The sequence below is a fragment of the Grammomys surdaster genome, unplaced genomic scaffold, assembly GCF_004785775.1.
Source record: "Grammomys surdaster isolate TR1022 unplaced genomic scaffold, NIH_TR_1.0 126391, whole genome shotgun sequence".
Lineage (NCBI taxonomy): Eukaryota > Metazoa > Chordata > Mammalia > Rodentia > Muridae > Grammomys > Grammomys surdaster.
The window spans coordinates 940622-954102 of NW_021621185.1; the positions used below are offsets into that span (position 1 = coordinate 940622).

The following is a 13481-nucleotide window of genomic DNA, read 5'->3' on the forward strand; positions in this document are numbered from 1 at the left end:
TGGATCAGAATGCCTGCCCTGCTCTGGAAGCAGGAATGTCTCTCAGTATCATTTGGTGACTTTAATACTCAGACTACTAGTTTCAACAAACTGAAGTCACAATGTGACACAAAACAGATAGCAACTGAACAGTGTAGACTTTCCTACACTTCTCTACCAGTGTGTTGGGATTATGACCCTTAAGAGTAAGGACAAAAGTGAAAATTAGCCATTGAAGTCACTTTATTAATACATGGTGTAGTTTTGAAGATTCTCAGGAAAGATGCCTACTGGAGACATTCCTAATCTCTCTTTTTTGTTGTTGTTGCTATAAAATGTATTTATTTTGCCGGGTGGTGGTGGCACATGCCTTTAATCCCAGCACTTGGGAGGCAGAGACAGGTGGGTTTCTGAGTTCAAGGCCAGCGTGGTCTACAGAGTGAGTTCCAGGACAGCCAGGGCTACACAGAGAAACACTCTCTCAAAAAACAAAAAAAACAAAAAACAAAAAAAACCGATTTATTTTAAAAAGAATAAAGTAATGGAATATGTACTTTGAAGTCTTTGGCCAATTTATTTTTATGATAAAGGGTAAAAGACACCCTAGTGTTAATTCACTTGGGAGATTCCTTTTCTTATTAAAATTCTATAGAAAAAGAAATGGATTTTAGCTTTTAACTAGATTATGGACAACTATCCAAGCATGCTAGTTTAAAGTGTCTCTTTATGAGTTATGTTATTCATTTGTAGGTTTTTAGGTAATAGAGACATTATTAAAAAGATATGTGAATCGATTTAAACGACATATTCCTGATTATAAATTGTCATGAAGTTCACTTTGTGATGATTCTTTACTTTTAAAAAGCTGGTGGTAAACCCACCCAATCATCACAGATCATGAGGTCTGCTCCCCTAGGAAAGTACTGCTTCCTCTTCCTCTTCCTGTCCCATAATTACAAAATCATGTGCTTCCTTCTCATCGCTCCTTCTGCACTCTTCACTTACCTTTATTACAGTGCCTGCAATGCTGCATGATAATTATATATTTACGTGTCTATCATGTCTGCTAAATTGTGCATGCCTTGAGAGATCAGCTATGTCTTAATCATACTTATAATTCTGGGGTGAGAAGAGCAGGCACTCAATAAGTAATGAATACTTCAGAAGGCATTCCCAGGTCTCTTTAGAAAATTGTCAACATTGGAAATTGCATATTCTCAAGGAAGGCAAGATTCTGTACTAACTGTCGCTGTAGCTAAAGCAATCAGCACCATGTCTACCACACAGCATTGCTGAAATTTTTGTCTCTCATCAATTCCAAGGTCTTCAATTTGTTACATTTCTAAGGAATGTGATCAATATTTTTGTCACCAAAATACTAGAAGTTAATATTTTGAAAAAGACTATTAGTATTCCATAGGTCTGCCTTGGACTTAGGACAAAAGTGAATAAAAGGTATATAAAAGATTCTATAATCTATACATTAAGATTTTTGGTTAAGGAAAAGAAGGAAAAATACATTTCAACACTGGCTACTAACTGCATTTCTTGCACTTCTAGCCATGTGTTATTGAAGAACAACATGCACTTTGCAGAATATTGTTTACATCAGTACTGTATCCCAGAGGCTACATACTCAGGTACTGCCAGCCAGCAGAGAAATGCTTTGCAAGGCAAAATAGAATGATAAAAAGATGAAAAGTGAGTAATTACTAGATAATTGATGATTTGGTTCATCTCTAGTGTTTCTCTGATTGTTTCTACTTGCTTAAGTGGAAGTAATCAAGCCTGAGAAGTTAAGGAGCTGAAAGGCCAGCATTTTAAAGCAGCATTTAGCAAGCCAAATCAGCACACTGCTTGTAACTAGTTCTTTAAAAGTAAAACTATAATGTCTGCTTATCCATTCTGAATAGATGGAATTTGGTACTGTGCTTTGCTATTATTGAAACTGACGGTAGTTTGTACTTGCCCTTGAACACACAGCATTAGAAGGGAACTTTCTAAGTCAGTGAAAACTAATAGTGTTCCAAGCAAGACTTGACATTGCATTAGTTCCTTATACTACAAAAATATACCTAAATGCAACCTAGTCAGTCTATACAGTTCTACTTGGATATATTATTGTTTGGTATCTGACAAGCAATTTGGATGTTCTTCCTTGGGAAAGCCTATTCCTCCCATTCTCAACATTCCTTAGTTGGCTGTAGTTATTTAAACACTTTCTTCTTTCTCCTTTCCCAGATTCTAGATATAACGAGACTAGAAATAAGATTTGTTAATGACTGCCTTTTCAACCCACAATCCCAAATCAAATGTGGATGAGCTAAATTTGGGGAACTGTTTTCCATCTGCAAATAATACCACATTCGATATTGTATTAGATATAAAGACATATTAGAGAGTTCAGTGCTGACGTTGGTAAAATTATGATGCCTGTTTTCAAACAACACTGTTTAGCACCTGGGTCACCGGACTGACTCCCACTGGTCTCCTTAGTGCTCCCATTGCCTGCTCTACCTTATTCTTCAGATAGTCTCAGCTCATACCATCCCTCAGCTCAAAGCCTCTCCTGTAGGAGTGAGTAGCATGCTGTTGACAGCTGCTTCTCTGCCCTTCAGTATCCGCTCCTCTAGGTCAAGCACAGCTCCTCCCTTCATTACCTCTTTCATTACCTTGTCTCTGTGTCATCTTTCCAGCAAGACATATTCTTCAGTACCTCGAGATTCTGTATTTATCACCTGAAACACACTGGAATGGAGTCTTCTTCTCAGTCTAAAATCCATGAGCACAGGGGTTATTCCAATTGTTTTATACATTGCTATTTCTCTAGGAAATACAATACTTATCACAACAAATGAATGAATATTTGCCAACTGTATGAATCTGTAATCAAAATTACATAAATTGTCCTATGTTTGTAACCTGCTGATGACTAAGACGTGGCATTGTTATTGGAGGAAATCTTGCCTAGAAGTTTGTATATAAACATTTCCCAAAAGTTCTTTGTGGCTCCCTGTGTACACTGGCATCAGAATTGTGTGGAAGAAAATTGCTGTTAAAGGGCCAAATGAAACTGATTATAATGTGTTTTAATGAACAAGATATTCTCAACACTATCTCTGATGGTGCAGGAGTTGGAGATGAGAGCGGTGGAGATAAGAGCCAGGATCTACAAACCAGGGCAGCAAAAAACAAAGCATGGAGTAAAGTTTTCACCAGACAATAAAGAAAACCAGTTCTGCATTATTTGCTGAAAAGCATCTTGAAGATGCCAAATTGACAAAACTACTATAATGTTAAATTGTGCAATTATGAGACTACTGATTTAACACGTATACACTAAATCTTTTTCAGTATAAAATTGATAAATTAAAGGTGAGTTAAATCTTGTATCTCTCATTTAAGTATTATCCTATGAAAAATAAATATATTCCTGTGTAGGACTATACAGCTTCTCTGTCCTTGGTAGCTAATAAATTCTTTCCCATTAAAAATTAATTGAAAATCTTGAATGATATTTAAGCTTCCACACAAGTGTAAACTAATGTGGTTTCAGTTCACAATGCATTTAAAACAATTGTTCTTTATCATTAAAGTTAATAATATGCACATTAACCTCTTATGTAGTCTAAATCAATACTGTAGTTTAAAAGATATGACCTGTGGCTAGCGTTGTGTAAATATTGATCCCGTCTGTCATTTGTATAAGGTATCAAACACATCACATGCTGCTCTAACACTGTTCACACCACTCTCAGAGCCACTGACTCTATGACTTATAACACAAGACAAAGTATGACAGAAATAACAAAGAGACCCCAAAATGTAACTGTGGAGTGCATGATCTGAATATGGCACAGCAGAATTATGAAGAGTGGATAACTTTCAAGTCCTTTATTTCGAGAGAACATTAAGAAAAACAAGTGTCATTCTTTAACATGAAGATTTCCTGATGATAAGTTCCAAACAGCACACTTATCGAGCCTCATGGGCCCTAGTTTACCTTTTTATGAATCCCATAGCTATCTTAAGGGAAAGTAACTCAGCCAGTGGCAGATTGAAGCGAGGTCACTTGGCAATATAGCTGTTTTTTCACAATAAACATCTTTCAAAATCCCTTTGATGGGTTATTAGTAAATCAGATAAGTTCAAAAGTACAACTTAAAATTAAATTGACTGAATAGTTAAAATGGTCATAATAGACCCAAAGAATGCACACATAGGGTGGGCATACCACACTTCCTCGTAATAGCCATTGTATTGGTTTTTGTTGAAAATTACTAAAGATCAAAAGTCAAGCTATATACTTTGGTCCCAAGTTCTAAAATCCCTATAAATCATAGCAATTGCTAATATCTAGTTACATCTGTTTTTAATGAGATTCCTTTTAACCTGTAAGCTTTATAATTTGTTGTTTATTATAAGCCTTTTGGGGAAGCTTGGGATTATAATGGATGTGACCATGCTACCATCAATGAAGGTGGTTTAAATGTTTTTATATCACTCCAAATCTCTTGCAGGTAAAAGTGATCCATTTTGTGTAGTAGAACTGAACAATGACAGGCTGCTAACACACACTGTGTACAAAAACCTCAATCCTGAGTGGAACAAAGTGTTCACATTGTAAGTAACTATTACTTTGTGATTATTTTAGAACTGGTATGGAAATGTAGCTTACCCTGAGACATGTGTGTGTGCGTGTGTGTGTCCATTCTCTGGTTCACGACTCAGCACATCTACCCTGCCTTTGCTAATTGTGGATTTTCAGACCCCCTGCCTCTGGAGAATGAAACTAGGAAAGGGGGGGATGTCCTCTTTTGTGTTTTCACTAGACTTATTCTACTGTGCTTTTTATGTGGCCTAAGGTTTTGCTCAATGAATCGGCATACTTCTTCTTCCTTTTATTCTTTCTATTGAAAATCTTCCCAATTGCATTGACACCCAGAAAGACAAAGCTCAGTTTGTTTCATCTCTGAAATCAGCAAACAATTGAGTCGGGAATTTGACAGATGCTTAGTTTGGGCGTGTTTCATTTCAGCACAATAAGCATATTAACCACTGTCTGAGAACTCAAAACAACCTCTGAGTTAATTTCCCTTTTGTTTTAAGAAGTTTGTAAATCTTTTCCATGGTGTAAGAACTGTGGATGCTGTACTGTAGTAGCCTCTGTGTCCCTTTTTAAAGTTGAACTGTAGAGAATGGATTCCACAAAAGAAAGCTCTCCAAACACAAGTACTTAACGGATTTTATGTCTTGTACATGAAAAACTGGTAAATTCCTCATTAATTCCTTATAATGCCTCTGCTTAAGAGCCAGTAACTAATCAGCTTCAATTATCTGACCAATTTATTTTTAAGGAATTCCACATTTTTATAAGAGATGAAAGCCCAGGCAGGCGGCTGACACTCCTAAGAGGACTATGCAGAGTGTTTTCTCTAGAACACATAATTGAATGAATAGGTTTGATTATTATCAAAGCGATTAATTGATTGTTCCCTGATAAAGCTTCTTTGCATGTGTGGTTGTGGTGTTTCAGTAATGAATATATTCTTTTTCTTTTCTCTTAATTCATATTTTCTTGGTAAACAGTTTTATCAAAAAATAAATGCTGCCAACAATTGACACTTATTTTTCTTGAAACAAAAATATGAAGAACTCACAGAGTCTTTGATTATCATTGTTATCTTTGGCATTTACTGGAATATTACTTCATTTTTAAATCCAAGGATAGTATTATAGTTATGAATGCTATATTTTCTCTATTCTGTTTTCTGTGTTTTGTTATGAAACTAATAGAAACTTAGTAAGTATATTACTGAGAACTTTAAAAAATAGACAGATCATATTATTATAAAAACAATAACAGCTCAAAAATCTATTGTGACTCCCACTGATATCAACCCTTGTAATGTTTTATGTAAAAGCTATGAGATTGCATGATTTACTGCTGTAATGAGAAGAGACAAAAAGGCCTAAAGATTGCCAGGGCTACTTAGCAATTTTTTCTTGTAATTTATTATTTGCATATCCAGATCAAAAATGATAAGTCATTAGGAATATGACTGAAACTTACAATAGTCTTCAAAGTTCCAGATGATATGACCCTTGGCATTGTCATCTTAGATGTATTATGGGAAATTCTTTCTATCACCTTCTGCTTTGCCCGAGACATGTCTATTTGTATGCAAGTAATACACGTGAAAATAAAGATACACAAAACAAGTGGTACTATTTCAAGTTTTACAAAGATCTAGCTTTGGTTCATACTAATGAGGTCTCCATTTTCCTTGGTATGTTTATTATGCAGCAACATTAAAGACATTCATTCAGTTCTCGAAGTGACTGTCTATGATGAAGACCGTGATAGGAACGCCGACTTTCTGGGCAGAGTCGCCATACCATTGCTGTCTGTAAGTTTTATCCACCTGGCACACTCTTCTGTGCTGCTTTTGCTGAAGGGGGGAAAAACTCAGCTCTATGTCTGTCATTTCTCAACCAAGGTCTGTAATAAGAACACTAAAAATTTTAACATACTCAATGCACGGCCATGTTGAATCCCATGATAGTTAATTTTTCTTGACAGACTTGATCCTGGTAATGAACAGGTACTTGTCAGAATTGCCACAGTTGTTTTGGGTTCTCTGTCAGTTTCAGCAGCTGGGGGTCAAAGGTCACTGGGGGAGTGTATTCAGTGGAGACCACGAGACAGACGGCTGTCATGTCCTTTTCCCGCAGATTCAAAATGGTGAACAGAAAGCCTACGTCTTGAAAAACAAGCAGCTGACAGGGCCAACAAAGGGGGTCATCTATCTTGAAATAGATGTGATTTTTAATGCTGTAAGTCTTAACTTTGGCTTTTTTGTACTGCTAAAGAGTTCAGTTTCATGAAAGCTTTTGTTCCTGATTTGTAGAGAATTTCTGTCATTCCTCATTTTCTCTAAACCTTGATGTATCCTGGAGAATATGCTTCTGGCACTGCCTGGCACACCCACACTTTCTGTTAGAGTGGGACCTGCTGCTGCTGCTGTTGCTGCCGCCGCCGTATGCTTGGCTGCTGCTTGCCTGCCTGCTAGAGAGAGGGATGCGCATGCATATGCAACTGTATACATTTATATTTTATGAGCACAGCAGCCAGGACTTTGAAACTTTAGAAATTACTGCAAATTGAACTGCACGCAAAACTTGTAAACAGTTGTAATATATGAACCCATAACAGATACATGTGTTGATGCGTAGGTGAAAGCCAGCTTACGAACATTAATTCCCAAAGAACGGAAGTACATTGAAGAGGAAAACAGACTCTCTAAACAGGTAAAAAAAAACAAAGAAAAATCAATCCCTCTGGGAAGAACTGATTGTGTCTGTAAAACATCGAAGTAAATTCAAATAAACCTTGGACATCTGGAGTGGGGAATGTCCGTGGAAATTTTCATTATCTACACAATGAAAATGGCTTTTTAAAAATTATTATTATTCTTTTTTTTCTCTCTACTTTTCTTAAAAAGACCAAAATAATACATTAACTGGGGGTGGTGAGAAAGGACAAGGAATACGGTAAGTCCAGCATCTGATGGACATGTACTTACACATTAGCCAGGGAATGGTCATTTGGCACATAAACTACAATTTGATTGTCATGGAGTGTGTGACTGAGACTGCCAAAGCCGGAGGTTCAGATATGCACACAGACCACCCACCGGTAAGATGCAGGTGTGCTGAGCAAGTAAAGCACTTCCCTCTAATTCAGTGAGGGGCCATCTTTTAATTAGATTTTAACAACAATCAACTAGGAGTGAAGTTTCATTGACATTTTCTACTAATAGAAAAATTAGGAACTCTCATATTTCTTTTATGAAGCTGTTATAATGTAAGCTTGGTATTTATTAATAGTAACCTTAAATTTACTTTAATATCAAGTTGAAAAAAGTGATACATACCCCTTTTTAAAAAAATGTTTAATACACTTTACAGAGCTAAAATAAAAAGGTTTTATTATGGCTATAATGTTACTAATCTTACATTTACTATGAAATATTTGGTAATTTTCTGTGCTACAAGAAACTTTAAATATTTTTATTTTTAATCTAATAAATTTGCCACAAAATGAGACTTTTGGTGTTAAACAATGTGTGTTACAAATGTAATGTCTATATAAATGTAAAACAACATTATATTTCTCTATAGTTATAGATAAAGATAATGAAAATTGTTCCTTAGAAGAGTACTAGAAACCGAGAAGGGAACTCAACAAGCAAACTCTGCCCAAGCAGAATTTCAGTGTTAGAAATGTGCTAGAACTGCCTTGCACACACATGCATGTAGTTTTACACATATATTTTACACTTGTGTAAAAATATATTGCCATTTGAACTCAGTTAATGTCACATGGCTGTTTCTTTAAAGTACCAGATTGATACTGAAATTTATTTAGGATAGGAATATATTAATTTGCAGACATAGGATTAGTTTGATTATGTGTTTCTGTATGTAATTTTATGAAATCATTATCAAGTTTGTGAACATTCTTTTTACTGTTGAAGTCATACTATAGTTTCTGTTGTTTTAAATTTCATCAGTTATTATACAGACTTTCTCTAATAAGAGATTTTTCCAACATACTTGGTTACTATCAAAGTTTTCTAAGTCTAAAATCATAGGAAATTAATGAAAAAATACAGGGTATATTTAATGTGTAGGCAGGGGTGATTCTCAGACAAGAGCAATCCTACTAAATGGTAAAAAAAAAAAAAAAAAAAAAAAAAAATCATGGTGTTTTCTATAATAAGCAACATAAGCAAGCATTTCCCTAAGATTAAATCAAAACATTCTAAGGTATCCAGTTCCCTTTAAAACATCTTGAAATATAAATGTCTTTAAAGCAAAGCGTTCAAAAATGAATAAAGATCTGCATTTTGGAATGGGGAAAGGGGATAACACCTTAAATGTAAATAAGTAGAATATCCAATAAAAAATCTGCATTTTGCAAATAGAAGATTTTTGTCTTATGAGCAAACATACCAGCTTATTTGAAAACACTATTTTTCAATATATATTTAGCTACAAAATTTTGTATTCCCTTTTAGTTCTTTCCTCGCTTTCTATTGACACTTTGTTTTCTTTAACTGGTGAGCTAAATAGCTTGGTAGGTCTCTGTGACCTTATTTTCTTTCTGGATCCTTTCTAAATCTCCATGAGCTTGAAGAACCATACAGTATATTTGATCATTTTCTGTCTTATAAATTCTAATATTCTTTTCATTTTCTTTACAGCTGCTTCTAAGAAACTTTATCAGAACAAAACGTTGTGTCATGGTGCTTGTAAATGCTGCATACTACGTTAATAGTTGCTTTGATTGGGATTCGCCCCCAAGGAGTCTTGCTGCTTTTGTGGTATGATCATACTGTATTACTTGTCCATTGTTATTCATCAGATTCAGTAATCTTAGCTCCAAGTCTCTGTGGCTATAGTAACAGTTATGTTGATAGAGCCATTTAAAAACTCCTATTTTGAGACTTGACTGGACAGATTTGCTGTGGGCAGGAACCTGATGGATTGTTCAAGGTCTGAATCCAAGAATATATTCCTCAGATTTCCGGAACACAAGACATCTCAGCCAAACTATAATTTTCTCTGACACTTATAAAGTAAAATGTTGCATATTGTACAATTCTAGATCCCAATAGGGGAGCCAAAAAAGTTCTCTGTGTAAAATAATGATAGTGGGAACAGCCATGACCATCCTCATTGTGGCTTTATTCATTCTGTAAGTATTTTGTCAAAATAGGACCATCTCTGGCGGTGGAATGCTGGCTGCTAAGACTTTACTATGTGAGTCAAGCAGAAATGGATGTGACCTACTTAAGAGAAGTTTCTTGGTTTCTAGTTTTTAAAAGGTTATAGTGATAATGTAATCGACCCAAATAGTCTCCTTACAAGGTTCATCCCATACTCTTTTACACTGATTATTTTATAAGAACTGATGGCAAGACCAGCTGGCAGTGGCAGAAAAATCTAAAAAGGCTTCTTCCTCTCAGGCTGGCCAGGACCATCATGCTGTTGCTGCTTGTTCAGTGAAGTCCATCTTCTGAAGTTCTTTATTTTATTTTGTGATTGTTAGGAAATAAGCGCATTCTGTTTCCTTTAGCTGCCAGTTTTGTAAAATATGACATGAGTATGAGGGCTTACAGGAAGGCCTTACTTATAGGAACAATCAGGTTTTGGTGATGCCGTTCAGATGAATGTGTGCTTTCAGTTCTTGAGCTCTCCCTCCTCAGCCGGGCATGGAACTCTCACTGATGTACGCGCAGGAACAAAGACTGAATATGTCCCTTTGTGCTGTAAGTTACCAGGAAGTTTAGCAGCCTGCTTCCTAGAGACACTTTGTTATCTCCTGAAAGAAAGTGACTACCGTCACCATTGTTTTAAAAAAAAAAAAAGCAAAAAGACAAAACAAAACAAAAAAACCCTTCTCTGTATTCTTGCAATATTGCTCACATAATAGACATATTGGGGTCTTCTAATTGTCCATTAGCACAGAGGCATTATGGTTTTAAGTAAAATGATAGAGAATTTCTACATATACTTTAAATCATTACTTTCAGGTCCTGTGTGCCTTATAATAACAGTAAAACTTTATTGAAAATGCCTGCTGCTATTTTTGATTGACTATCTTTAACTCCACTCTCCATGGGTGTTTGTGAAATTTAAAAACACAAAATGTATACAATTATATAATTTAATCAGGGACATGTGGATTGTTCATAACAGCATGTTTTCTGAGTCTTCATAAACTTTTTCTAGATTCCAAAGGTCACTTGTAAAATTAATTAAATATGGCAGTCGTTTTTCACAATCTTGTTTTGCTTCTTAAAAAAGAAGTTACTGAAGCTCTGAGAAACAGGCACCTGAATGTAACCTTACTCCCAGTGATCACACAAGAAGGAAACAACACGGTGCAGAAAATGCAGTGTCTGCCTTGGCCAGTAACCAGTTTGTAGCAGATTCAGTCCTAGAAAACACAAGCCAAATGCAGGAGGTTTGCCCAGAAAACACAGTAGGATACTCAAGGTAGAAGACAGCTGACGCTAAGGAGGAGGCATGGAAGCACGTGACAAAATGTGAAGAAACAATATTAACCAATGTATGGGGAAAAAGAAAAAGTAATTATACTTTATTGAATGTGATTGAAGTAATGAATCAGGAAACCACCCTTCCTTTGCATAGACTCCAATTGGGCAACCCCAGGGACGAGAACGGGCTGCGTTCCTGGGTCATCCTGTCACCTGAAGGCTGTGAAGCAGTTAGGGAGCTTCCAATATAAATGGCCAACTAAAACTTTTCAGTGAGGCCGCCAAGCTGAATATTTTTCTTGCGTGGAGAAACCCCAAATAAATAAGGGTTTGCTATAATAAATCTGATTATTAAATCATGATAAGAGCATGTTAATACCATCAAAGCAATTTCCCTATAATTTCTTTAAGAACCCAAAACTCTGTTATCAATTACTTCTCTTACCAATAATCTACTTAAGCATAGATTGAATTGTGATATTAAAAATTCATATGAATAAAACATAATATTTATCAAGTACTCTTTATGTGCCACCATAAAAATCCTCTTTCACTAAGAATTTAATGTTTTCAACAACTCCATAATGTAGATTCTCTCATTCTCCTAGTATGTAGATAAAGAAACTGAGGCACATAGAAGTACCTTGCCTTATGCAGCGTGGTAGATATTCTTTTCTATAAAAGACTTTAAAATATATATCTTACAATTGTAACATAATTCAGAAAAATACCTTGCGAAAGATTTTTAGTCACATTATAGAGAGTAAATGAGTATTTAAAAACAAGATGTTTCAAAGTTGCCATTGCATAAGCAGAGCCTTGTTGGAACAATTGGTTGAAAAGAACTGATTTCCATTAGATGAGCATAAGCAGGCCCATTGTTACAGATATATTGTTCCCATCATGCCCTGTTGAAAGCTCATGGCTCTATTGTTATAATTTTGGTTCCATTTGGCCCAATTTTTCTTAACTGCCACTGCCTTGTCGAGGGCATGGATTTGTATCATTAAGTACCTTAGTTTTAGGCCCAAATCAGGAAGCTTTTTAATGTTTAAATAATTTTTTTCCTATTACATTTTGGTCTTTTCCTCTAATTCAACTTGCCAATAAACAAACAAACAAACAAACAAACAACAGCAGACCAGTGGGTCAAATGGAAGAAAACAATCATATTTTACATCTCAGTGTCAATGAATGTACAAATTCAGGCCACAGCCACAGCCCCCAGCTGTGTTGCTGCTGTTGCAGGCAACAGAGATGAAATCTGTGGAGAAGGGATGGCAAAAGGAAAGCACACAGGCTTCTGGGAACAGCCTTGTTTCTGAGTGCTATGACTTAGGGTTTTAAATTTTCTGGTGAATATTATTTTTTAAGACAGCACTGTTATGTATGATGCTTAAACTTAGGAATCAGCTATAGTCAACCTAGAAATATCTCGTAAGTTGAACTAATTTTCAACAGGCTCTTGAGCAGACATTTGTGTTCTTGTAGAAGTCAGTGAGTGCAAAAGGGAAAAAAAGAAAAGGAAGGAGAGAGGGAGGGACGGAGGGAAGGAGGGACGGAGGGACAGAGGGAGGGAAAGAGAGAGGAGGGAGGTTGAAAAGAGAGATATATTCGTTCCTTTCAGTACTGTCATTTCTCACTGTAATGAGCACAAAAATAATTGGAAAACTGAGCTATCAGTAAAAGGACACACTTCAGTGTGCATCAGAGAATTATTTTACAGGACAAACTTTCATCTTTAAATGTGATTGTAGATAATTTGTGGTACCATCTGTCCATTTGGAATTGTTTTAGCCTTTTCTGTCGTTATAGAGTAAGTGCGGCTGTGTTTAACATTAACATTTGATATTTTACACATTTAATTTCTGTTCGGCTGTGTGGTCCCTGGGGAATGAACCCCTGGTGCTCCACAAGAGAGACAAAGTATTGATCAGTTAACATTTCAGCTACATTTATGTATGTCGCAAAATTAATGAAAATGCCAGACAAAAAATGTCAGAGTGCACAAAAAGGTAGAATTTAAATTTGCGACTTTAATGAAAAGTCTTAAGATGTGCATTATCAAAACTGTCCTCTTGCCTTAAAGTACAGCTTCACACAGAATGACTAATGGGAAACATATATATATTACTTAGAGGAACAATGAGCATGAATTATGACAAGATATCGGCTTCTCATAGCACTCATACTGCAAAATGGTGTGTTTGAATGCATAACCATTGGCCATAAAATACATTTGTTTCTGCTCATATCTGAGGAGCTACTAGCTTTGAGTCTCTCTCCTGACCAAGTCCAGGAGGCTGGCTTTCTCCTAAGACTCTGGATTCTGGCTCTGGGTTTTCCTGCTCCTGCTCTTCTCTCTCTCTCTCTCTCTCTCTGTGTGTGTGTGTGTGTGTGTGTGTGTGTGTGTGTGTGTGTGTGTGTGTGTGT

At 36.0% G+C, this 13481-nt stretch overlaps 1 protein-coding gene across 2 annotated transcripts in view; it reads left to right on the forward strand.

The window, feature by feature from the left end:
• The window catches only part of Mctp1 (multiple C2 and transmembrane domain containing 1), a 333870-nt gene that overhangs the window by 151450 nt on the left and 168939 nt on the right, over window positions 1-13481 (forward strand). For both annotated transcript variants that reach the window (XM_028760130.1, XM_028760129.1), the window contains exons 10-14: window positions 4500-4602; window positions 6287-6389; window positions 6715-6816; window positions 7216-7290; window positions 9249-9368. In XM_028760130.1, coding sequence (XP_028615963.1) covers window positions 4500-4602; window positions 6287-6389; window positions 6715-6816; window positions 7216-7290; window positions 9249-9368 — 503 coding nt within the window. The remainder of the gene's footprint in view (window positions 1-4499; window positions 4603-6286; window positions 6390-6714; window positions 6817-7215; window positions 7291-9248; window positions 9369-13481) is intronic.